At 47.5% G+C, this 25,109-nt stretch overlaps 1 protein-coding gene across 5 annotated transcripts in view; it reads left to right on the top strand.

Annotated features, from left to right (window-relative positions):
- The first annotated feature begins 607 nt into the window (after positions 1 to 607).
- MED12L (mediator complex subunit 12L) overlaps positions 608 to 25,109 on the top strand; it is a 140,306-nt gene continuing 115,804 nt past the window's right edge. For all 5 annotated transcript variants that reach the window (XM_086618187.1, XM_086618186.1, XM_086618184.1 and 2 more), the window contains exons 1-10: positions 608 to 706; positions 7,758 to 7,862; positions 9,631 to 9,822; positions 11,691 to 11,850; positions 15,131 to 15,300; positions 15,946 to 16,056; positions 16,471 to 16,740; positions 18,928 to 19,077; positions 19,596 to 19,695; positions 19,890 to 20,026. In XM_086618187.1, coding sequence (XP_086474313.1) covers positions 608 to 706; positions 7,758 to 7,862; positions 9,631 to 9,822; positions 11,691 to 11,850; positions 15,131 to 15,300; positions 15,946 to 16,056; positions 16,471 to 16,740; positions 18,928 to 19,077; positions 19,596 to 19,695; positions 19,890 to 20,026 — 1,494 coding nt within the window. The remainder of the gene's footprint in view (positions 707 to 7,757; positions 7,863 to 9,630; positions 9,823 to 11,690; positions 11,851 to 15,130; positions 15,301 to 15,945; positions 16,057 to 16,470; positions 16,741 to 18,927; positions 19,078 to 19,595; positions 19,696 to 19,889; positions 20,027 to 25,109) is intronic.

The raw sequence follows: 25,109 nt of genomic DNA, 5'->3' as shown, positions 1-25,109 counted from the left end.
GCCGGGAGCGGGGCTGCCGGGGCGGCTCGGCTGAGCCACGGCCTCCGCACCGCCGGAGCGGGGGCGGCTCTGGCTCTCCCGCAGCGGGCGGTGATCTTCCGGAGTGAATTATTTATTCGCCGAGATGAACGATGCGAAAATGGGCGCAGACCATAGGGTGCGCGGGGGTGCTGCATCCCTGCGGCTGGAAGGGGCCCGGAGGGCGCACGGCCGCTCCGCTCTCCCGGCGGGCTGTCCCCAGCGCCTCTCCCCGGGCGGGCAGCGCCGCCCCCCGCGCCTCAGCCCCCTCCTCGCCGTCCCCCCGGGGCAGCTCGGGGGTGTCCGGCTGCAGCCGCCGGCTCCCAGCGCTGCGGTCTGCGGTGCGGCTCGGCGGGCAGCGCCATCGGGGCGGCCCCGGCCGGCACCTGCGGCGGGCGGAGCGGGGAGGGGGGGGGAGCGGGGTGGGCCGGGCCGCACCGCGCCGCCCCCGCGCCCGTCCGCCGCCGCGGCGCGCAGCCCGCCCCCGGCGCGGCGGGGGTGAGGCGGGGGGCGCGCCGCCGAGTGCTGCTCCCTGGCGCTCGGAGCCCGCTCCAGCGCCCGCCCGCCGCGCCGGCGAACATGAGCGATCATGGCCGCCTTCGGGCTCCTCAGCTATGAGCACAGACCGCTCAAGCGGCCGCGCCTGGGGCCGCCCGACGTCTACCCGCAGGACCCGCGCCAGAAGGAGGTGAGAGCGGCCGCGCCGTGCCCGCCGCGCCGGGGCCCGGCCGCCAGCCCCGCGCCCGTCCCCCGCCCGCGGCCGGCCGCCGCCCTCGCCTCCCGGCCCGGCGCCTCCCCCGAAACTTTTGAGCGGCGCCGGGCGGCCGCGGAGCCGCCCGCTGACTTGCATTTTCTGCGGCGAGGCGGGGGCGGCGGTCCCGCTCACCGCCGCCTCGGCCTCCGCGCCCTTCCCCGCGGCCCGGCCGGCACCCGGGCTCGCCCGGCGGGGCGGGCGGAGGGGCCGCGCCACCTGCGGGAGGGGCGGGGGCCTGTGCCGGGCACGGCCTCCTGCCGGGAGGGCACCCCCAGCCCGGGAGGGCACCCTGGCTCGCGAGGGGCACGGGCTGCCCCGAGGGCGGGAGGCGCTGCCCGCTGGGGCGGGCACGGGCTGCTGAGCTGCCCACCCGTGTTTCCGAGCTGACGGCAGGGACCGTGGTTGGGGGAACGAGGGGGCCGGAGGGTTTTGGAGGTCGGGAAATGCATCCAAAAACCCAGAGTGGAGGTGGGAAAGGCGGTAGGTTGTACTCTTGTGCCAGGCTGCAGCTGTCCTGCTCCCAGTTGGCTCAGCCAAAGTCCTGGAGACCCGCCGCCGATGGGTGCTGGGATGAGTGGGTAGCTCAGGTGGGTGCTGTGGCGTGGTTGGCATGCCCAGCAGAGCCGTGGGGTTGGTTGTAGGCTCTTCCTGGCTGGCTTCCCGGTCTTGCTTCTGGGCCACCGGCCCTCCAGAGGTCAGTGGAAGAAGCCTCTGGGTGGGATTTGTGACTGGGACGTCTCCCAGCAGAGTCAGCGGATGTCTCTGAGATTTGCTCCACGTGCTGTCGTGTGACTCGTGCACGAAGCGGTGTGTGCTGAATATCCCTGCCTCTCGTGGCTGGTCCGGGATGTCCTCTTCAGCTGTTCCTGGCCGCCTTCTGTCCCAGAGAATTTGGCACTCACAGAAGTTGTCAGTCTGACATGTCCAGAGGATGAACTCCAGTTAAATTGAGCAAATTCAGCAGGGCAGCCATGCAACTGTCTTTTTGCTTTGCTATCTTCTTGTGAGGCTTCCAGAAAAGAGACTAATTAAGGGTAATTTGTTAGCCCTGTATGAGCTTTATTGTCTGGTTCACGTAGGCTGGTGAGCGCTCATCAGAGAGTGACTACTGGTCAGTGCTGGTTGAGAAGGCATGGGACAACACGCAACAGAGGATACTGCATATTCCAAGTCTATTACTAATCCTTTGAGACGTATCTCCATGTTTTGACCTCTAGCATCTTTCTGCCTGTTCACCCATATGCCACTACTCATCATACTTACCAACTTGATGATTGCAGTAACTAGAAGTGTTTCTCTAACGTATTTTTTGTGCATGATCATGACCAGGCTTGCAGAACTGCATCTGAGCTTGGCCAGGACAATGTATGGAGATGGATTTTTAGCTCTGGACTGTTGCGTATTTTGAGTCAGGTGGTGGATTGATTCTTGCAGACACATTTATAAATATGCAGCCAGTTACAATAAGAATGGAAGTGGCAAGTGCCCAGATGGTTAATATTTAAAATATGTTACATGGGTGCATTAGAAAATAACTGCAACTGGCTCATTGTTATTTGCCATAGCGTAATTGATGGAATTGTGGCTTGGGAAAAGTCATCATCCCACGTGTGCATGGGGCGTTTACAGGATGCATTCCTGTGTTGTTCCAGCGTTTCGGTTGGTGAAGTCTGTCTGTTGTTTGAAAAAGGAGATGAGTGCGATGTTACTGGTCCCAGTAGAGGTGGGAATGGGCTGTCTGGTGACAGTGTTGCTGACTGTCGCCTTGTGCTTGTCTCAATCCCCTCTCTGCTGGCAGCTACCAGCTCCAGGGACGCCGGGCGCTCGTGCTCCAGAGCTCCTGAGCTCGTGCACCTGAGTGCCAGCTGGAAATCTGCATCCTTTGCAAGGTCCCCTTGTGCAAAGCTAGGGATAAGGCTTAGCCCCTGGGCATCGGCGTGTGCCCTGGGTGCAAAATGCCCTCTGCAGAAATAAGGGGTGGTGGAGGGGAAGTCTTCACATCGCATAGCACATAGCCTCTGCCTGAATGCAGTTGCCTGCTGGGGCTGCTTTTAACACCTGGTACTGCTCTAAAAGAGAAAGATTCAGAGGAATTAGCTTTCCTTGTCTTTCTGTAATGAGTTTTATTTGAATATTGGACGGTGCTTTGCACATCTCTTCTCCATATAACCAGCAATCCCTGCTGCTGACTGTGGAGCAAAAGGTGAGTTTGGAAATCCTGCCCTGGCAGGGGCATCTGAAGGCAGGTGTTAGAATCAACATTTTTTCTAACGCTTCCTGCACTCTAAATTGTTATTGTCTCCCTGAGATGGATAAAATACAAATTGTGTTCATTACAAACCAAAAATATAAACACTGAATGTACCGTATCATCAGGGCCAGATCCTGATGATTTTATTGATGAGTAATGCTTTTAACTTCTGTTGAATTCTGCTTCAAAGCACAATCGACATCGTTTTGTGTTGAGAAATAGCCTTCAGACTATTCAGAAGGAATTTTGTTGCCTTCTCGACACCTAGCGCACAGGGTTTGGCTTTTCCAAGGCTCAATTCTCCAACGTCTGCAATCACCAGTAGCTCAGACCACCTTCTCACTGGTAGAATGGGTAGACCAGTTGAAATTTCTGTCAGAGGGGCCTCTCCAGTATTGTCCCCCTTACGCCAGTTGGGAATAGACTTGTCTTACTGGGCCCTTTGGTACTACAAGAGGCCAATCTTCCTTCTTGCTCTCAGTGTCTGTTTATAACACAGCCCGTGTGCCATCTCCCCAGTCTCTGGCAAAAGTTGCTTCTGCCCATGGTTGGCTGTTGGCTGTGGCTGATCCTTGTTTGTGACTTCTGAGCTGTTGGTTCGGAGTGGATAATGCTCCTCTAAATGTTGTCATTCCTCTCCTCCTCTTCGTCGTGAAATACAACTGGTTTAGTAACCAATAACTGGTGCAGTATTTTATACTGTCTCTTTTAAGGAGTTATTTTTTGATTTCGTTGTTCAGGCTCAACATAGCCGTAGCTGAGCATGAGGAGAAGGTTTATGCTGCAGCAGTTACACCACGGGTTGAAATCCTGGGCCACCTTGCAGAGGGTTGGGGTCTCCAAGCTGATGCTCTAAGCTGCAGAAAGTAGGTGCCCTGTTGTAATAAAAGCAAAAGGTGAAGCACGTGAGAGGGTCTAACAGTAATGACTGGTTAAAAAGATCCGTTTTGTTGCTTTTGTAAGTTTAATGTGACTTCTTTTAAATTTCTCCTCTGAAGGAAGTTTTTGAGGTTAGGAAGAAAAAGAATGCCTTTCAAAAAGTCCTTGTTTTTGACTGTCAAATAGTGCTGCGATAGCTCTATACGCTGTCTGTTTGCTCAGCTTAGATGTCAGAATAAACTGACCAGTTCCTGGTTTTTCATACCTTTATACATCATTAGCTTTCTGCTTTTCTCTTACCGGCTTGGTGCTGCAGTGAGCAGTGTAACTGCAGAATAAGGAAGCAGCAGAATGCTGGAGTTAAAAGAGCTTGTTGCTATTCATTAAAAGCGAGTTAATGTGGAATTACACAGTCCAGAACACCCAACAATGCCTCGGTGCTTGATCCTAACAGTCGCTCTGTTCTCGGTCTAGACTTGAGTGCCTGGGCTGCATCCGGATGGGTGAGTGCTGCAGGTGGCCTCTGGGCACGCTTGGCAGGAGCCAGAGCTGTGATGGAGTGACCAGTGCCCGCGGGCGTAAGCTGGGGTCTGGCTTCTCACAGAGCTGACCATGCCCAGCTCCTTGGGCGATGTGAACATCGGCTTGACCTTGCTGGGCTTTCTTTCTGTAAAGACACCATCTCTACGTGTTGCGTTCACAAACGGGGCGCTGCAGATGTGTCAGTGGGTCTTCAATATCCCGCACAAAACAAAATTCTTTCCGAAGCAAACTAGTGCAGTTTGGGCCTGGAAGTTCATTTGACTATTTAAAATTGCAAAATAGTTTTAAGCCATGATTGGGCTGCTTGAGACCCTGCTCGACGTTTTGAAAGGCAGCGTGACGTCCCTGCTGGAGCCCAGAGGATCCAGCGTGTTGCGGAGCGTGTCGCTTGGTGACAGCAGCGTGCGATGCTGCTGTGCCCGTCGTTAGCAGGGGGCTTGCGCGCCGCGGCACGTGAAAGCGGGCTTAACCCTGCCACGTTTGGCATCGTGCAACTCGGCCGTCCTGCGGGTCCTGCCTGCTTGCCCAGGAGCCTGTCCCCTCTGCCAGGGGACAGCTGTGCTCTTGGAAAATGACCCTGGGCTGCTAACGGAGCTGGTGTGAGTGGGATGTGATGAGAGCTCCTGCGAATGTCCGTTTTGTTGTGAATTTGTTTGCAAAGGTAACGCTGTGCGTTGTGTTCAGGGATGACATGCCTTTTCCTTTCTGGTTGGTGTTTGGTTATGCAACTGTGCTATGGTGTGTGTTTAAAATTTCTGAACTAGTGCTGAAGCAGAGAGAAATCTGAGCTAATAATCTGAGCCAGACAAAACCGAAACACGCATGTGTTTGTGTTGTCAGTCCATCCGCAGCCTCTTCCTGCAGGAGTGGTAGATACAGCAGCACAACACGCGGCTCTTAGTTGTTTTCAGCATGAGGATATCTAGGCAGCTTTTTTCCAAAGAGAAGTTTAATGGTAACAGAACCAGGGTCATCAGTGGAAATGGCACTACTAGTAACAGATATCTCCCTCTATTTGCCGCTTACCTTTTATTTATTTGATTATAGTATCTTTGATCACTTTCATCTCTGCCTTTGTCTGTGTTTTCAAGGCTGTCTTGGGGACGCTGTGGGTGGAGGAGTGTTCCAGCACTTCTTGTTGATTTCATTTAAAATTCAGATGAGGCTTGCTAACTTCATAAACCCTAGAGAGCTTAGATTTCTTCTAAATACATAACTGTCTTCCTCGTTGCTCCCAAACTTTGTGAAAATACTGAAAAGCAAAATGCGTTGCAAAGTGTTAGAGAATAAACTAAATGGAAGCTTCTGGGTCACTGGTTTTGGGGAGACGTGTTGCCCAAAACTAGTAATAAAATATTTTTAGTAAAATTGTGACGTTCTTAACTTTATTTTCTGCCTTTTTATTTGCTGGGTTGCACGGCAGTTGCTCTTTGTTTTCATAGATTATTTCACAGTCATCTTGGGGATCGTTCCGGTATCTCACCCGCTACCAGTGGTCCGTGGACCTCGAGTACCTTTGGTGGCAAGGAACTGATTTGTTGGGGGAGATCCATGCCTTCTCTTCAGAGGGAGACGAAGAAAACCAAACAAGCCAAGTTCCCGTTCTTCTGGCATAGGTAAACCTCAGTCTGAAGGCACGTGATCCTGAGGAAGGGAATAAACCACACAGCCTCCGTGGAAGAATGCTGACTTTGGTGAGGATAGGGAGTGAGGACAGGGAAGGACGGGGCTCGCTGAGGAAGGTGCGTTCTGCTTTCGTGAAGGCTGGGGAACGCGTTGGCACCTCGTGCTGCCAACCCTGCTGCTGCCTGTTCCGTGTTCCTGCTGCGAGGACCATCCGGCTGAGCCCCTTGGTACCCGTGTGCGGCAAAAGGAGGGTGCGTGGATGGTTGGTAGGAGACCAGTGACCCTTCCACTGTGAAAGCAACTCCAGAAGAAGCAGGAACAGGGGCAGGTGTTCACTTGAAACTGTTTCTGCCAGCAGCGGACTGTTTCTTATTTCAGCAGAGATTCTCACATGGCGGTTGTGAGGCCACAAACTGAAATAACGACAGTTTAAACTTCAGCAAACAACGATGCAAACGTTTTTTTTGGGAAGGGACACGTCGGGTGCTGGTGGTACCCAGGGTGTGCGGCAGCAGCTGCTGTCGGAGAGCCCTGCAGCTGGTTCCAGCCATCCCAGCATGTCTCAGAGAGGAGGACGCGCTGCTCTCCATCCGCTGCTCGGGGTAGCTGGTGACTGGCACCGCTTCCATGAGGAAGATGTAGGGCTGGGTGCTGGGGAGCGCTCCGGGTTTTAGGAAGGCTGCCAAGGCCTTGTTTCCTGCGACTCTTCTCATGGGCAACAGTCCTCTTCCAGCCAAACCAGTGCCATCCTGACCAGGTTACGGCATTGAAGTCTTCATGGGGACTGGAGGAGTGTGTTCCCCTGCACTGAAATCCCAGGAACGTTGTCCTGGTTTTGACTGGGACAGAGTTAGGTTTTCTTTCAGCAGCTGGAAGAGCTCTGTGTTTTGGATTTAGTCCGGGATTTGGTAGAAGACTGTTGATGGTGCACTGGTGTTTATAGCTGGTGCTGAGACATCCAGGACTTTTCAGCTTCCCAATTTTTTTGCGAGTGTATTGGAGCACAACAGGCTGGGGGGGGCAAGGCTGGGGCAAAGGGCTCACAACTCTCCTTATGATTTTGAACTTAGATTTAGGATTGAGGGCCAAATTGGCCAATGGTGTGTTCCATGTCATGCGACTTCATGCCCGGTACGTAGATGAGGGTTGACTGGGAAGAAGTCTTGCTCGTCTGGGAATTCTTCAAGGTCTCTGTTGCACCCTTAGTGTCTCGGAGTTCTGTCTCTCCCTTGCTCTCTTTTTGGGCCTCTCACTCATCCAGGATTGCGGTGTTGGGACTTCTCTGTTTTGGAATTGTTTGCTGGGATGGGACAGGTGTTGGTCACCGTCTGGTGAGCAATTAACACAGCACCTAATTTGTCTGCATATGACATTATATATAAAAAATTTAATATTATTATTATCATTATTACTTTTAATTTTATATATTATTATAAAATTGTTCTTATCTCAACCCACAGGTCTCCTTCCCTTTTCTGCTTTAATTCTGTCCCCCACCCCCTGGGTGTGTGGCGTTTAGCTGCCGGTTAAGCCGTAACAACGTGGAAAGGTTTTTGAGGGTTCAGGTGAACGTGGAGTGTGACATACTGGCAAAGACATTAATTTTCGTTGTAAAAACATGCTTCTCGGAACGATGTGATTTCTTAAACTGTCATTTCATTTTTGCCCTCAAAACACTCTCTGCAGGATGAACTTACGGCAGTGAACGTAAAGCAAGGCTTCAGTAACCAGCCGGCCTTCTCCGGAGACGAGCACGGCTCTGCCAGGAACGTCGTCATCAATGCCTCAAAGGTGAGACGGGGCTTTTTGCTCTGAGGATGCTCGTTGAAGTTGGAACCCAGCTGGCAGTGGTCGTACTTGGTTCTTGGCTGCTTTGCTTTCTGGTTGGATGTCTTCCTGTTAAAGTTAATTACACAGTTAATATCCGAGTGCTGAGCTGTGCTTCTGCTACCTGGTGTTATCAGTCTGCAGAGGAAAACACGGGTGCCAAGCACAAAACGTAAGTAGCATGCTTCAGCGTAGAAGAGATGTTGATTTTTGCTCCTGGTCTTCTATTTGCTTCACTTACAAAGGCAGTAGTGACTCCTTCCCCGAAAGTCCCTGTATCTGTTTCATCAGGTTGTTTTCTGCCTGGAGAAACTGGTCGCTGTGGTCTAGGTCTTTTGGAAATATATTCTTGGATTGTTTAGTGAAATTTAGCTTAGACCTCCTGTGTTTAGTGTTTTTTTTTTTGAGAATCAAAGAAGTGTGAGATACAAAAGAGCAATATGAATCACTAAAATACTAGTTACTATTCTCTAAATTGAAAAGAATAGCTTTTTAGAAAAAAACCCATCCCATATTTCTTTGAGGGATTTGTCCAGATTCATGTACTCTTTTTTTTTTTTTTTGTTTTTTTCCTGTTGGGAAAGCAGGAAGAAGTGGTTTTGAAGCAGTATGTTATCAAGAAACTGATAAAAACATTTTCAGACAAAGTGATTTTCTGCTCTTTGACTTTTAAAATATGTAACATTTTACGGCTTATTAGAAAATGTGAATTTACTTATGCAGTGATGCTCTTTTATTGTAACAGGAGAAGAGATACAAGTAAGTGACAGGGTTGCTATTGTTGAAATGTTAAAGGTTTTCCTGTTACATTCTTCTGATTTTGTTTTCTGGAATGACCACCTGCAGGCACTGTCTGTCTTACATTTTAATTATTTGTGTTTTGACGATTGAGTGTAACTGACTGAAGAGTAAAACTGAAATTCACAAGAAAGCGCTTATAGTTGTTTGGGAGGTTTAAGTGTAGAATTACCAAAATAAGTTCAGGATCTCCTAAAAACTTTTCATAGATTTTAAAATTACCCAACTACGAATATATTTATTAAAAAGTCAAACAGTTTATTCTTACTGACAGGCCTAAAAATTAATTTCTGTTATAGTAATTTTGAAAAGTAAGTAAGCTTACACGTGAAGTAAAACCTCAGTTGGGCTTTTTCCTGCTGTTTTGGGATTGAAAGTACCGGGGAAGCAAATCCTCCAAAGCTTCTCATTCTGGAGATACCGAGTAGTAGCAGAAGTGTTTAGAACAGAAGTCAGAACACTTCCTGGCTTGTCTGAATCTTTGGAGTTTTGCCCGCTGTAACTGATGATGGAAAGACAACAAATGTGGTTCTTGTGACACTATAGCTTGTCCTAAATAGAAGTTACACACTTTATGGTGTAGTAAAGTGTAGAAGCAGAGGGATGTTCTGACACACTCTTGGAATACGCTGAATCCGAGACACCCATGTGTTGGAGGGATGCAGCTTTGGGCATTCACAGTGACCCATCGTAACTGGAGCTGCATCTCCGGGGTCTCAGGGCCCTGGTCAGCTTCTGTGATGATACCGCAGAAGTCTTGCACGGGTGCTTGATGCCACGAGTGCCCATCTCCCAGCTGCAGGCAGTTCCAGCGTGCTCTTGTTAGATTGATAGCCTGGGCTGGAGCGAGGGCTGCGTCTATTCACATGGAAATCCTTTGTGCATTAATGTGCTCACTGGATTGTCACACATGTTTTGCTTTTTCCCCCACCAGATTGGCGCTTACTTTAGCAGTATATTAGCAGAAAAGCTGAAGCTTAACACTTTCCAGGACACGGGGAAGAAGAAACCACAAGTAAATGCCAAAGACAACTACTGGCTGGTGACTGCTCGATCTCAGAGTGCAATTCACAACTGGTTCACAGACCTAGCAGGAAGTAAACCGCTGACTCTTTTAGCAAAAAAGGTATCAAAACATTCCTTCCTCTCTTTCTTGGATACGGGCTTGTATTGAATTGGGCTGGAAGAGTAGGGCAGTATTTCTGAACGTGCTGGATGTGGAGCGGTGCGGGAGGCAGCTGCTGCTCTGCAGCATGTTCCCTCTCTGCAAGGAGGGTGACTGGGCAAAGGGGAGCTTCTGCTCTAGCTGGTAAGAAGTGCCTTTGGATGACTACATTTTAGCTCAGGCGTGTTTATCTCACTGACAGCCAGGTTCTCTGCCTGTACACTTCACTTGGAGGGTCTCTCTCTCAAACAAAGGGATAGTGTACAGGAATTCTTGTGTCTGCCAAGGAAATAATCGTCTTGGAAACTGGTGCATTCTTAAAAGAACCTGCTTGCTAACTCCACCCCCTTTACATGCTTTTCACATTTAAATTTGTATTTGTATTAACAGTCTTTGTTAAACAGTCTTATTAGTTGCATTCTTGTATAAATTTCCGATTAAGGAGAAGAATTCTTGCTCCTTTGTAGCAGGAAAAGGCAATTTCCAGCTATCTTTTTTTGGATACTGCATGCTGTTAAGAACAGCAGTGCGAGATAAATTTGGAGTGGCCATTGAAACTCATCCAAGGTAGTGTCTAGAACACAGTAACAAAGGTGCTGTTATTCATGCTTTCTTTCCTGAAGCTCTGTGTACAAGCAGCTAATCTTACAGCATCTGGGAGTTGCTCTGCCTGTAAATTAAACTGAAATAAGGAACTCTCATTCCAAGACTATTGAGCATAAATGGACCAAAATAACAGAAGGTACAAGTTCCACCAGTTTTTGGTCTGTTGCCATGCAGTTGGTGAAGAACGTGTGCTGCTTTGCCACCGATAGAGCCACCAGAGAAAAAAAAAAGAGCTTTGCTGTGTCGAGCATGCCGCTGCTGCAAGTTTCCCCCAAACTTTCTGAGAGGTTAACTTTGTAAACAGAAGTCCTCAGGAGATTTCTTTCACTATTTATTTATTTAGAAAACCAAACCAGATTTATAAACCTGCTGAAGCATGTTAAGAACACGGTGAAACTGCCTCTGCAGCGTCACTAGGCTGGCCGCTGAAGAGCGTTACGGGCAAGGGCCGGCGCTGTGTTTGCTGCTCCTGCAGCATTGGGGCACCCTGTTCTCCAGGTGCCCGCCAGGAAGGCTGAGGGTGCCTGAAGGAGCAATGAGGGTTTTTTGGTCGGGGATAGTAAGAGCAGCAGTTGTGCCTCTGCTCCCTTCTGTCTCCACTGGGTATGAAATGTCCTGTTCTCGTGCCTGTTGCTGTAAAAACGCATTTTAAACTTATCCTGCCTTTATGCAGAAAGTGTAAAGGTTGCTGTGACAGAATAGAGTGACTTTTCACCTGGGAATCTGCAGGCCCATTCCCACTGTGTGCGTGGCCAGTGCAGGCAGTGTTAGCTGGCCAGGCTGTGCTGCCCCGGTGTGCTCTGAACCAGGGGCACCTGTGAGACTGGCAGTGTGTGTGCAACTGGACCCCGACCCGAAACCTTGATACATTGCCATTTTTCTAGAGGTTCTGAGGATCAGCTTGCAGGACTCTTTCTGCACTTTAGATACTTTTGGCTGTGTTGAGAGGTTTGCTAGCGGCCCTGCGAGCATCTCTGAGTGAGGGAAGGATGCTCCCAGTGAAACCTGGGGGGAATGTGGCGTGGTATATCTTTTTTTTTTGTCAAGTCTCTGTTTCTATGTGCCTAGACAATAGGTGTTGTTAGTGTGGTGGGCTCCTAGGGTGGTGGCGAGGTGTGCCGCTCTCCAGGTAGCACGGGGCTGAGCAGAGGAGGCCTGGGCTAACCCGCTGGTGCCGGCTGCTGTTTGGACTGTGCTGTAACTTGCCTCCTGTTTCATTTCAGGTTCCTATTCTCAGTAAAAAAGAAGATGTTTTTGCTTACTTAGCAAAATATTCCGTGCCACTGCTGCGAGCGGCATGGCTGATCAAAATGACATGTGCCTACTACGCTGCTATTTCTGAAGCTAAAATCAAGAAACGCCAGGCCACTGACCCAAATATTGGTAAATAAACATCTCTAATGTTTAAATGCTTAGTAATAGCTAGGGGCCTGCTCCTCTTGTTCATGGCTTTGCTGTTACGAGGTCTCCAGAGAGGAGTCTTTGTAGTGGGAAAGGGAATAAAAATTCTTTTAAATCGGTTTCGCTCAGAAATGTGTGTCAAAGAGTAGAGAGCCATGCAGCATAAGTACTGCCCTGTTGGCTTCTCCTCCTCCCAGCTGAGTCCTCCCTCCATCTCCAGGTGCAGCATCTGAGGAGACGACTGTGCTGCATCTTCACCACCGCCGCCGGTCCCTGCGGGGCTGCAGCAGCAGCAGAGGCTGCGCTAAGATACCTGTGAGCAGGGAGCGGACAGAAGTGCTCATTTAGAAAGCCTGGAATGAAATGTGAATTTCAAGGCTGATTTACTAGAACACAGGGGGGCAATGTATTTATTTGAAGTACTAACCTTAAATTACACTGTCTGACACCAAGTCAGTGGGCCAAGCAGTGAACACCTTTAAGGTGTTCGAAGGTACTTCATTGTTACCAAAGTTGTAGTTTTACTCGCTTGATTTACATACACTACCTACAGCTTTCTGCTGTCTAGAATGAACGCTTTCCTTCTTTGTCCTCAAAATAACTGTGCTCAGAACAGGCAATTTCACTGCTGTTTAGCAGCATCTCTACTGCTGTGAGAAATGTCCACTTCTCCCTGCTAGCTCATTCTGTTGTTTCTTTCAAACTTTGCTTTGTGGTTTTTTGTTTTTTTTTTTTTTTAATTTATAGGCTCGTGACACTCATTTCATTCTGAGTTCCTAGTTAAAACCCTAAAAGTATGTTTTCTATTTTCTAGCAAACCTCTTATGTTTGTTCTTTAGTGATAGTTTTAAAAATATTTTTTAAAATCAGTCTGATTTTTAGAGACAGAGAGCAAGGGGGAGGCAACGCGTGTGGCTGTCGAGAGGGAAGAGAGACACCTGCCCAGATACCAAGTCAGGTGGTGCCTCCACTGGTGTATGAACAGGAGGCTGCTGTGCTGGGGCTGGCTTCTCTGTAGTGAGGTCCGTGCTGTTTTGGTGGGAGATGAGCACAGTTCCCCGCTCTCCCTGCGACACAGGATGGGTTCAGGCTCCTCTGAGCAGTTTTGGCACTGCCAAACGGGGCTGGGTGACTCGCTCTTTCCTTCTCTCAAATTCCTCTCTGTCCTTCGCACCAAGGGATGCTGAAACAGCCCCTCTCTCCAACCTCTCTGGTTGCCTTCCCTTTTCTCTTGAATGACGTAAGCATATTTTGGGGTAGACCTTAGCAGGAGGCTTGGAGCACGCGGTGAGCGTGGGCTGATCGTGTTCCTGATCTGTTGTGAGCAGCTCTGCTAGTGATGGGGGAGCATCTGAGGCTCTGCTAGGGGCTGAAACGGTGGTGCTGTGCACCAGCACCGGGGCTGTTCCTTTGCTTGGGCAGCGTATTCCTTAGGGTGTAGTTAAAAAAACACCCTCTCTCGTGGTTGTCTGGGAGTGGGGGAGAAAGGGGAATGAGGAGGAGGTGTGGAAAGCTAAGGTTGTCCACTCTGTTGTGATAAATTGGTCTTGACCTAGTTTGCTCTGGCTGGGAATAGTAGCTCTTTAAAATAAAAGGAGTTTATGCTTACTGGGAAGGTGCAAGGTGGTTGTGTGTGTTGTGGGGTACTCCTGCTGGCTCAGCTTCGGGCTGGCACCGTGGTGGCACCCACTTCACAGCGAGGGTGAGAAGAGTGTCTGAGGCTGGGGTGCCCACGACTTCTATCAGTGAGTGTTCTGAGGCAGGTTACTGGATCATAGAGTCGTAGAATGGTTTGGGTTGGAAGGAACCTTAGAGATCATCTAGTGAAGGTCGCGTCCTCTGTCCAAATTCCCTGTTTTGCAGAGGTGGTTGAGAGCTTTTTGGGAAATTGTTTCCTGCGTGGTACCGAGCAGCCTTTGACAGTTCCCAGTGTGTTTTATGTCTGTGCCTCAGGTAACAGAAAGGCAGTTGCATGTTTCTGACTCGGTGGCACAGAGACATTGGTAATTGCTTTGGGAAAATTAGTCTTTCATACTGTCACATGAAATAAGTTTAAAGTAGTGGATTTGAAATTGTTTTTCCAAAAGTGAGCGAGTGTTTGAAGTAAATGTAGTTAAACCACTCTGTGAAAACACTGAAACCCACTAGCTTCATACGGAAATTTCAGTGGATTTGGATAGAAAAGCATTCGGCATATAGGCTGTATATGTTGACAGAACTGCCAGTTACAAATGCAAAGGGAAGAAAGAATGAATGTGCTGGCTGAAGCCTGAGGTGGGTAGTGAACAGCGAGAGGAGTTGTGTGTGTGAGTGGTGGTTCCTGTAACTGGCAGTAAACAGGCTGAGGTTGTCAAAGCAACTGCATGATGTATTCGTAAAAGAGTGTGCTCTTCTAAAATATGCTGCATGCCCATTAAATGCGGCTCTGTCAGATGTTTGTCTCTCAGGCACTGACAAACATCCATGGTTGTTGCAGTGGCTGTTACGAGAGCGCCTTCCTTACAGTTCCTCCTTTCCCTAAGCTTTATGGTTACGACCAAGCGAGCTCACTTTTGCCCACTAGTTTTTCCAAGTGACACTAAATACAGCATCACTGCTGAAGCAGAGAGAAACTGGTCGCTTTTAGTAGGTTTGTGTGTTTGCTGAGCAGCACCTGCTGCCTCATCTGGGACAGAGGACAGACAATCAGTCTTACTGGCAGGCCTCTGCGCTGTGCTGGTCGCTCGGACCCGAGAAACTGCTCCTGAGCTTCTGCGTTCCTCTTCTCATCAGAGTGAAAAATCTGGAGGAGCTATCTGTTTCAGAGTGGCGATGGAAAGAACAGTTTTATAGCCCATCACTTGTGCAAAGTCCCGTTGAGTTTTGCGTTGGCTGTATTTGGAGGGGGAAGGAAGAGGAGAGTAAAGCTCCAGATGGAAAAAGAAGTAACGAAGTGTGCTTATTTTATCTATTTTGAGACTGTTTTGTGGCTGAATGCTGAAATCTGGTGGAAGAGGCAGGTGGTTCCCGAGGGCACACCTTGGGCCAGTGCTTTTTGCCCACACTGAGCTAGCACCTGGCAGTGTCTGTGCTTTGGGACCAGCCCGCAGCAGGGGCGCGTGGGGAGCCCGTTCATTCACGATAGATGCGGCATTAGGCAACCGGGGTTAATGTTTTGGAGGAATATTTTCGATTGCAAAGGCAATATAGGTTTGTTTCAGTTCTTACTGTGAAAGAAACCTTTGATCACCTGAAGTGTTCTAACTGTCAACTTGTTTTGTAGAATGGACTCAAATTATCACCAGGTACCTTCGAGAGCAGCTGGCAAAGGTTGCGGAGTTTTATCATGTGACCTCCAGTCAAGGCAACAGCTCTGCAGTGATGCCTCAAGAGATGGAACAAGCCCTGAAGCAGTGGGAATACAATGAAAAATTGTCATTTTATATGTTTCAGGTAATACTTTAAGAAACTGCATGGGTTTGTTTTTTTTTTTGAGGTTGATGTTCTTGGAAGGTTCAATGTTAGAACTTACTGGTAGGTTTTGTCGTAAGACTTGCATAAATTGTAAATGCTAATTATTTTAAAGATTTGCTAGCTGAAGAAGCTTTGATTTGCATAGTGTGGTTGATTGTGATTGCAGCAATGCACTCAATTATTCCATCTCTTCTATATTATCTCATCGTTTAAGAGTGTGTGTAGTGATTGAGGATCAGCCTGAGGCCGCTGTGGCACATGAAGCCTTGGGTGTTGGAGCGGTGGCCAGGCGGTTCTAGCACAGAAAAACTCTCTGGTTATTTCTGCCCGAGGATGGAAATAGCAGAAGGACTGCTGGGAGGGGTCTGTCTGGCAGCAGTAAATCAGGCAGCCTGCTGAATCCCAACCGCAGAGATCGCTGATGCCGTAATCGCATCCCTGTCCGTGGGGCTGCCACGAGGGTGACTGGTTCCTGCACATGTAGTGGTGGTTGAGGGTCTTGGTAGCTCTGTGCTGACACGGATGGTGAGAGCTCAACCAGAGATGAAATCCAGCTTGTAATGACACATCTTCTTGTTTAGTGCTCCCAGTTAATATGTGATGTGTCATTTTAAATGCTTTAAGGAAGGAATGCTCGAGAGACATGAGTATTTGACATGGATACTGGATGTTTTGGAAAAAATCAGACCCACTGACGATGATCTTCTTAAGCTGTTGTTGCCACTAATGCTGCAGGTACGTGCATGTTCTAAAGCCAAAATCAGTATAAGCATGATCCGTCCATGTTACATGAGTTCAGTATTTGCAGCAGTGAAATCTATATAAACATTTTTACTTAGGACATTTAGGGAAATGTATTGCTCTGCATGTTTGGAATTTATAAACACCTTTGAAATGTTCATGCTTTATAATCCTTAACTCGAATTGGTAGAAGGATTCTGTTACTGTAACTGGCCCTGGAGGGCAGATGAAATTTTTAAGAGATGGAAGTGTATGCTGGCATTTGAGCTACTCTTTTCTCTTTTGACTTCTGGACTCTTAAATATTTGAGGTAGTCCCTTTTAGTTTATGCATGTCCAATTGTTAAAGAAAATGACTACACGGAGTAGACTGTGTAATACACTGCATTTTTTATTTTTTAAATTTCAGTATTCGGAAGAGTTTGTTCAGTCAGCTTACCTGTCCCGTCGCCTCGCTTATTTTTGTGCCAGACGCCTGTCTCTACTGCTAAGCGATGGTCCTCACCTCGTAGCTGCACACTCTCCCCATATGATTATGGGACCCAGTAACCCTCCTCTGGCAGCCCCCAGTCCGACCGCCCCTGGCGCCGTGGTGAGCCCGGTGCAGCTGGCCTGCTCGGATTTCCTCTCCTGCCCTCAACACCGTCCACTGGTGTATGGGCTTAGTTGTATGCTGCAGGTAGGCCAGTGTTCTGTCGCTCTTTGTTTTCAAGGCTCTAACCGTTCAGTTTTTTGGAAAACAGAGTGGGGTTTGGGTGTGACAAGTTGTACTGGTTGTGATTTGAGATGTACCTGTGTCCACTAAAGGATGAGGACTGAGTGGGTCTGGGGGCAGCGGGAGGGTGGGCTCTCCACGCTGGCTGAGGCACGGTGGTGGAACCACCTGGAGAAGCTTGTGCTGCCCACGTGTCTGTCTGCACCTCTGCAGCGGGAAGGAGCGACTGTGCTGCCCGGGGTGGCCAAGCCTTCCCTCTGCGATGGAACATTTCTGGTTGCAGTAATGCTCTGCACATCTCATCACGTTCTTGTCACAGCGAACCCGCACGGTTCTGCCAGACCCCGACTGTCTGCCGAGCGCAGCTGGACAGAAGACAGCACCCTGCTGACTCCTGCAAGCCCGAACTTTTGAGAATTTCCTTCTTCCAGCTTGTCACCAGTGCTTGGTGCCGCTGCAGGCTGCTTCGTTTTGGTTCTGTCAGAATTACAGCAGTTCATATTGCCTTATCGACTGCCACAGTTTTTGAAACTGTGGAGCAGAAGAGACTGTTCACTTGTGCTTGTTGCTCAGCAATAGCGGAATTGTCAGGAGAGTAATTATTTTCTAAAAATGGACTCGTACGATGAGCTGCGGTTGGTTTGCTTGCCTTCCTGAGACTTCCCCACACCCTGCTGCTGCTGTCTGCCTCTGGGGGCTGCACAGAGATGTCCCGGTGTCGGTACTGGGAATATGCAGATGCTCGTGGGATCATAAAATCAGCAAACGAGTGAGGTTGTCAGGGACCTCTCCAGATGACGTCTCCCACATCCCCACCCTTGGGCAGGGTCAGCTAGATCAAGTTCCCCAGGACCACATCCTGCTGGACTTTTGACATCACCACCACCTCTCTGGGCAGCGTGTTGCAGTGCTGGACCACCCCCGTGGTGACAGAGCACTTCCTGGTGGTATGGAGCCCCTCTCCAAGGGCTGGGCTGTGCTGTGCCGCAGTCGCCGCCGCGCAGGAAGCCTGGAGCCCGGAGCCAGCCGGCCTGTGTGCGGGGAGGGCTCACGGTGCTGCCAGGGGCGAGAAAGCAGGAGAGCATCCGTATCCCCTGCTGCGCTGGGGCACGTGGGGCAGGAAGCCAGGTCCCATCTGGCGCTCAGCGTGCTGTGACTTTGTACCTCTGGAGTGCGGATCTGTCCCAGGAACATCAGCGTTCGTCTCTGTGCTGGGCTGCCGGGGTGTGCTGGTGTACTCTGGCAGCCGTACAGCGCGCTCTGCTAGCCCCACAGCTGGTGGCCTGCTCTTCCTGTGCTGCGTGGGTGTGTGCGTGTGTTCCCTCTGCTCTTCCTTCTGCCCTTTTCCTTGTGCCGCCGGCTCCGGAGGACAGCCCGCTTCACACCAGCGCCCTGTCCCTTCAGAGGAGCGTTTCTCCAGGCAATGTTTCTGCCGAGGGGCTGCTTCGTCATCCAGACCTGGGCCGGGGGAGCTTCCCAACGAGTAATCCGGCGGTCTCAAAAAATTAACATCTCTAAGATGAATCAGCTGCCGTTATTGGAGATGAGGTTTAAGGTCTGAGCCGAGGACACCAAAACGTTCTGCCTTTGCTCTGTGCAACGCCCAGCGCCGCAGGGTGGTGGTACCTGCTGACGAGCCGTTGCAAAATGACTGCCTTGGAGCCTGTCAATGCAAAATCTGTCTGTGAAGTAAATCTTAAGTTCATGGTGCGTTTCGGTGACTCATGTGCTTTAAAATCTTGACAGAAGAGTTGATTTTAATTAATTCATGAAATTTTAATTTTTCCCATGCAGCTTCTTTCTGTAAGCCGAACACCAAAAAGACTTCTTTTTTCTGTAGCCCGTTCGTGTTTCATAGAAAGAATCTGACTGAAATTAACCTTTGGTGATGTTCTTTGCGTTGTGAAAGCAATACCAATTGGAATTGAACACGTATATATTTAAATATTTTTTTTAATAACAAAGGAAAACAATGTAGTAGTTGAATTTCCTCGAATGGATGTTTTAACGTAGTTGTGCATAGGCCTGTCTTTTTGTTTCTTTCACTGTAGCAGTTAGACTAAAAGTGACTCCAGTCTCATGGACTCTCTTCTTGTCTATCAAATATGTTTAGAAAAAGAAGTTACTTCTGTTTTGTATTATTGCTTGCAGACTGTAACTCTTTGTTGCCCAAGTGCCTTGGTGTGGAATTATTCCACAAATGAAAATAAGAACGTTAATCCAGGCTCACCTCTGGATTTACTTCAAGTTGCTCCATCTAGTCTGCCTATGCCAGGTGGAAATTCAGCGTTTAATCAGCAGGTAAGCTTTTTTGTGGTCAGATGAGTAAGATCTGTTTTGTATTCCTAATAGTGATTTGTGATCATTAGGACCACAGCCGAGTGTAGATATTTCTGTAGGTCAGGATTAGTGTTGTGCTGTTTTTTTTGTAACCTTACTTTGTACTTCAGTCAGATACTGATTTTGTGAAAATATCAGGATTTTTTTTATGTTCAGATGTTTTCTGTTGTTAAACTGAAGTTACTTTAAGATGTCAAACGACAAATAAGAGGAAACTCGGCGTACTGCATTGTGAGATGTGACTTTTCAGACACACTGGAAGTTGTGTTGAATGTAAGGAAAAGGTATTTTTTGTACGAGATGATGCGTAACAGACAAAAGCATTCAAACAGAACATACTTCAGCTCCTTGTTCCCAAATGCAGGCAGTGTTGTGGAACACCATAGGATACCTCGCTCCTGCTGAGAAAGCCATCGCAAGCTTGAAATGCAAATTGAGATTTCCCACCACCAGCTAATTAGCAACTGTCTTTTTTACAGGTTCGGGCAAAGATTTATGAAGTAGAACAGCAGATAAAACAAAGAGGCCGTGCGGTGGAGGTGCGGTGGTCGTTTGACAAGTGCCAAGAATCAACTGCAGGTGAGACAACTCAAAGTGAAACAAACGTTGGGAGCTTTAGGGTTTACATCTGTTCTTCTTGGAGTATAATCCTTTTGTACCATGATTAATTCTAGCAATAGATTTGGCAGGTGGATGTCATGCCACGTCTTCCTGTGTAAACTTGTTTTTTTTTTCCTTCCCCCCTGCCCCCACTTCCTAACTCCCGTCCTCAGGGGTGACCATCAGCCGAGTTCTGCACACCTTGGAAGTGTTGGATCGGCATTGTTTCGACAGATCGGATTCCAGCAATTCAATGGAGACACTTTATCATAAGATTTTCTGGGCAAATCAGAATAAAGATAACCAAGAGGTAATAGCTACATTCTCCTCTCACTTCATAATCTGTAGACAACGGATTTTATTTTTACCGATCAGAATTGTGTGTAAGTGTATATTTGATACGAAAGCTTCGTGTTTTCTGGGTGTATTTTTAATTTGCTACTTGACATTTGGTTTATTAGGAGAAAACAGCCCTTTGCTGTTGTAATTGCATTCTTCAGTGCTATGTGCTGCAAACCGCGTTTAGGAGAAATGATCTGTCAAGGTTTTGTGGTTTGTTTTTTGGGTGCTGTCAAGGAAAATTCCAGATAATTGTTTGGTAACAGCTTTTACATTGTTGTTGTAGAAAGTAGTAAATTGATAGGTTATTAAGTTTAGTAAAATATTCTAAAACTATGTATTTTTTTTTTATATTTTTACTTGTGCTTCTAGAACCATTTTCAGAGATCATGAAAAACTTTATCAGAAATCTTTTTTTTTTTATTGTGCAGTGCAGATGATAATGTCACTGGGCGTATGTATAACGTCAAATTCCTGCGTTTTCTTGGAAAGTGTTTGGGGAAAAAAAAGAAATAACCAACTCTAATAATACACTGTTGAAGTAAAATTTTAAAGTGGAAAATATTAGTGAATCTGTCATAGCTGCTCATGCTAACATTTTAAGAATTTTTATGCAAAATGGCTTGTTTTTTGAATACACCTGACTTTTGTTCGTGACTTCTCAGAGATTGATGGTCGTAATTCAAGATCCTCTATCGCACATAGATACTGCATAATGGTTGTCAATTAGCGTTTTAATGACTTTGCAATAAACAAGAATATAGCATTGGAGGATAACATCTCTGGAAGTATTTCCAGAGAGATATACCTGCCAACAAACTCTATATGTGAATCTCGGAACTGGTAGGTAGGAGTGAAACGCTTGCCAGAGTTGTCTTTGTATTTCAGGTGCACTATTAAGGTAAGGAGAGAGAAACAGAGGAAGGAGAGCTGCTGGAGCAGGCAGATGAAGTTGTTGAAAGTTCTTAACCCTAATGCTTGGATGAAATCAGGAGTTCAACACACAAGGAGTTTTTTTATTTTTAAAATGGGTGGGGTGTGATATGCTTTATCGTTCGAGTGCTGGCTTTTTGTTTTCGTCCGTTTTTGGGGGCAGATGATGTGGTTCTGTGCTGTTGCCCTTCTGCAGTTGTGTTTGTATTTTCTCCCTTCTCCCTGTCTGTATTTCAAAAAGTTTTTCTGACTTCCAGCTACAATGGTGCCAACAAATGGTTTCTTTGTGTTTCAAAAGGCAGTGTTGGAAGGGAGACTTCCAACTTCCAAAGGAAGACTCTTATTTTGTGAATAAGATGACCATCACTAGTATGTCTGCCTACTGACACGGTTATTCAAAGCAAAACATACTTTGAAGCACAGCTATCTGCTGCCCCTGTTTTGATGTGTGCCCAAGTGGAACATGTTTGGAACTTCCTGTCCGTTTTTCCTGCTGGATTGCAAAATGTTGCTATGAAGCCTGCAAATGATGCCAGTGCAAGTGTGTGCGAGAGCGGTGCTGCGGAGCACGGGGCACAGGCTGGAATGGGAGGAAGATGGCTCTTGCTGGTCCTGGGAGGGACTGAGAGCAGATGAATGTGCTCAGGATGCTGCTTTTGTAGACACTAGTGATTTCTTCAGAATTGTTTTAATATAGAACTCACGAATTCCAAGTGTCAGAGCAAAAGCAAGACTTGGGGGAAGAGGATGGAATGAGGGAGGGTTGGTGGCTGTAGACAGGTTTGCTGTGAGGCCACCCTGCAGGGTGAAGAGCTGCTTCTCATCCCGTCGGGAGGTGCAGAGGAGTGGTGCTGAAGGCTGGGATCTGGTGAGACTGGTGACACAACATGAGAGCGCAAAACAGCGAAAAATGTGGAGTGGGAGGCTGAGCTGTGGCCGTACTTTGAGTATGAGTAGGACAAATAGGGCAGACATCGAACAGAGCTCAGATTTTGAGCATCATGTTGCATATGACAGAGGTGACACACTGAAGCTGTGTGAGAAGATGTGATGTTAGATCCATATTTAGACCAGACCCAGCACAAACCCTCCATCCTTGACCTCGAGAGAGGCCACAGAAGTGGGAGGAGAATCCAGCTCTTCTCCAGTGACTTGGAGAAGACTTAGCGTGGAGGAGCACTGATTGCATTATTAAATGCTGCATTATTAGGCAGACTTTAAATAGGAGATAAGAATTGCGTTGCACTGTACCTGTGTCTTAAGAGTGATGGTCCCTGCGTAATCCCGTAGGAATGGCTTCGTCTGAGCCTTAATCATGGGTCACTACCTGAGTGCTCTTGTGTGGTGGGATCCCTTACAGGCACGGGGCTTCCATCAGGGTCTGCGTGCAACCCAAAAAGTAGCACTTACTACATCTGTCAGATGCTCAGCTTTTTATCCATGGAGTTCCAAACGATAGTGACAGTTGTTGAATTCTTTTGGTGTGAAGGTCTGACAGCCAATGAAAGTGTGATATCACAATTAATATGGAATGAACGATGCCACCCTGTGAGCATGACCATGTGCACAGTGAGGAATGCAAAGGACCTTTCATTTCTGACTCTGCTTCGCTGACTTCTGTAGGGTTTCCCAGTCGATCTGACTGAGTAGGAGGATTTGAAATCTAGAAATCGATGACGTGGCATAAAGCAGTAAATTCACTTTCATTTGAGGTGGTGTTGCAGAGAAAACTACTGGCCTTGTTTATAGCCGCAGGTATTTTCCATCTGACATTTCCTTGACTCAAAACATCTCTGTGCACAGCTCCAGAATGGTTACTACTGTGGTGGTTATTGTGGAGGTACCTTTAAATAAAGAAATCCATACAGTACAGTTTTAAATTGGAGTATAACTGTGTTGCACTCGCCAGGATTTGGAACACATCTGGTTCCTCTCCACCTCCTTTTGAAGATCACTCGCTCTGAAGGCTTGAGTCAATTTGTGCAAAAATAGTCCTCAGAAGAGCGAGCTGGAGAACACAATACCAACTTCTTCAGAGTGTAGATGAAAACTCCTCTCTGAGCTCACCTGCTGTCTTCCTGTGGCTTAAACCACTCAGCTCTCACCAGCTCTCACCTGCCTTGGAGCCTGCCGGTGTTTCGTTATTGTCAGGCTTTCACAGACACAGCTAAGGAAGGGAATGGAGAAGGGATTCCTCCCCCCGCTTAATCTGTGGTGGTTTGGAATGGCTGGTGAGACCTTTTAACTTGTCAGTCTCCTGTGTTGAAAAAGACAGTTCGGTTAACTGTAGCTGGAAATACACCTAAGCACTGGGATAACTAGGAAATGAAACTTCCTACCTCTGTTTTCTGACTAGTATGCAACAGTAGATCGATGAAAAGAGAGCACACTTGATTTTTAAGGAATGATACTGAATTTATTGAAATTGTGGTGTAGAATCCTGAAACTTCCTGGATTTTTGTGCACTCAGATTTCTTTTAAAGTTTAAGTCTCTCAACTTGTGATTTAGATCTTGCTTCTCATGTTGTCTTTGAAGTCCAACTGAATTCTTACAATGCCAAGAGATGTTTTTCATTCTAGAGAGGAAAAGTCCTGTTTTGAACTTGGTTCTCACGAATGGGGCTTGTTACAAATGCAGAGAGTTAATATTTGTCTTTCTGAGATCACTTTTCTGGAAATGAAACAAACAAAAAAAACCCCAACCCCGCTGTGTCTGTGGGAAAGGAGGTCTACTGATGCCTTTTTAGTTAGTAAGCCACGATCTCACAGTTTGTTACTGCCTAAGGGACCTGAATCCAGGCGTGCTGGGATGCGTGACGGGTAAGAGAGGCAAGACGAGCAAAATAAAATGGACCGAAATATCTGCAGAATCAGAGTGTATTTCCACCAGCACTGAGAAAATCGAGCATGTCTTGAGCATTCTTGTAATATTTTTGGTAATGCAGTGAGCAGCAGTTCAGTTGCTCGAATGGCTTGCTTACCTGAAGAGTGGGTATTTTTAGCCTTTGTTATCTCAGTAAATCCAACATCAGGTTCCTGCTCCCCTGGGTGTCCAAGGGAGGTACAGTACAAAATCTCTCTGGAAAGGAGAAATTTATTCTGTGACTTAATTAACTGCTGGGGTCCTGAAAAAGAACACGCAACTTGTTTTTTCGTTTTCTGTTAGACACCTTCAAAGCAGTGGTTAATATTTTGTTGAACCTGGTCTCGTGGTTTAATGCAAATATGCAGATTGCACTCCAGTAAAAAGATTTTTCTTTGAGCTCGTCTGTACTGCCAGGGTCAGTGCATTTACTTGATTTAAAAACCCCAAACTTGTGTGGACAGTTTTTCCGTGGAGCGTGGTACACCTTGGGAGCTCCGTGGTTACGGATGTGCGGATGTGTTGTCAAACAGAGTGAACTGTCCCGACTGTTTCCATGAGTTTCTGTGTGGATTTGGGATTCTGAGCCAGGCATGTGCAGATGGCACAGGTCCTTTTTTTTTTTTTTTCTCTATGAAAATCTGGTAGTGTTCTTGTTCCTGGCTCTTGTCTTCTTTTCTCCCCTGTTCCCTTTAGAAAGGCAGGCTGTACTAATAAATGCTGTATTTTACCCCTTGTTTATCTCTTTTAATAAAGATACAACTTCTGGAAACCTTTTCTTGTCTTCCTAGAAAACAGATTTGGAGTTTAATGTTAAAATGTTAATTTTACTTCACTGAGGAGTTAATTTGAAACCTCCTTTAAAAAAAAAAAAAGATAAAAAAGGGAAAAAAGCCTAGTTAGTACTTAAAGGGGACATTCTTAGATGATAACATTCTACAACATTAGAAATAAAGCAGCTCTGTGTTTGGAGACTGAACTCTATCGTGCAGGAAGCAACCGGATTTTTCGTGGCCGTTGTTTTTTCGTTAACCTTCTTGATGATTTAGGGACAGACCAGCTTCCTGCGGTAAGCACCTGCTCAGGTTTGGTGAATGCGAGCACATTTTCAGTATATCCCGGTGTGGAAGGGAAGAGGAATGGCCATATAAATGTGGGTATGGTACACACACACACAGATACACGCACAGATATATGTACACACAAAGTGTCTCATTCGTACCCTCCGCAGGCGTCTATGGTGTAAGAGCACACCTGC

This window comes from Tauraco erythrolophus, chromosome 11, assembly GCF_009769465.1.
Source record: "Tauraco erythrolophus isolate bTauEry1 chromosome 11, bTauEry1.pri, whole genome shotgun sequence".
Taxonomy (NCBI): Eukaryota; Metazoa; Chordata; class Aves; order Musophagiformes; family Musophagidae; genus Tauraco; species Tauraco erythrolophus.
This window is presented reverse-complemented; position numbering and strand designations above follow the sequence as displayed.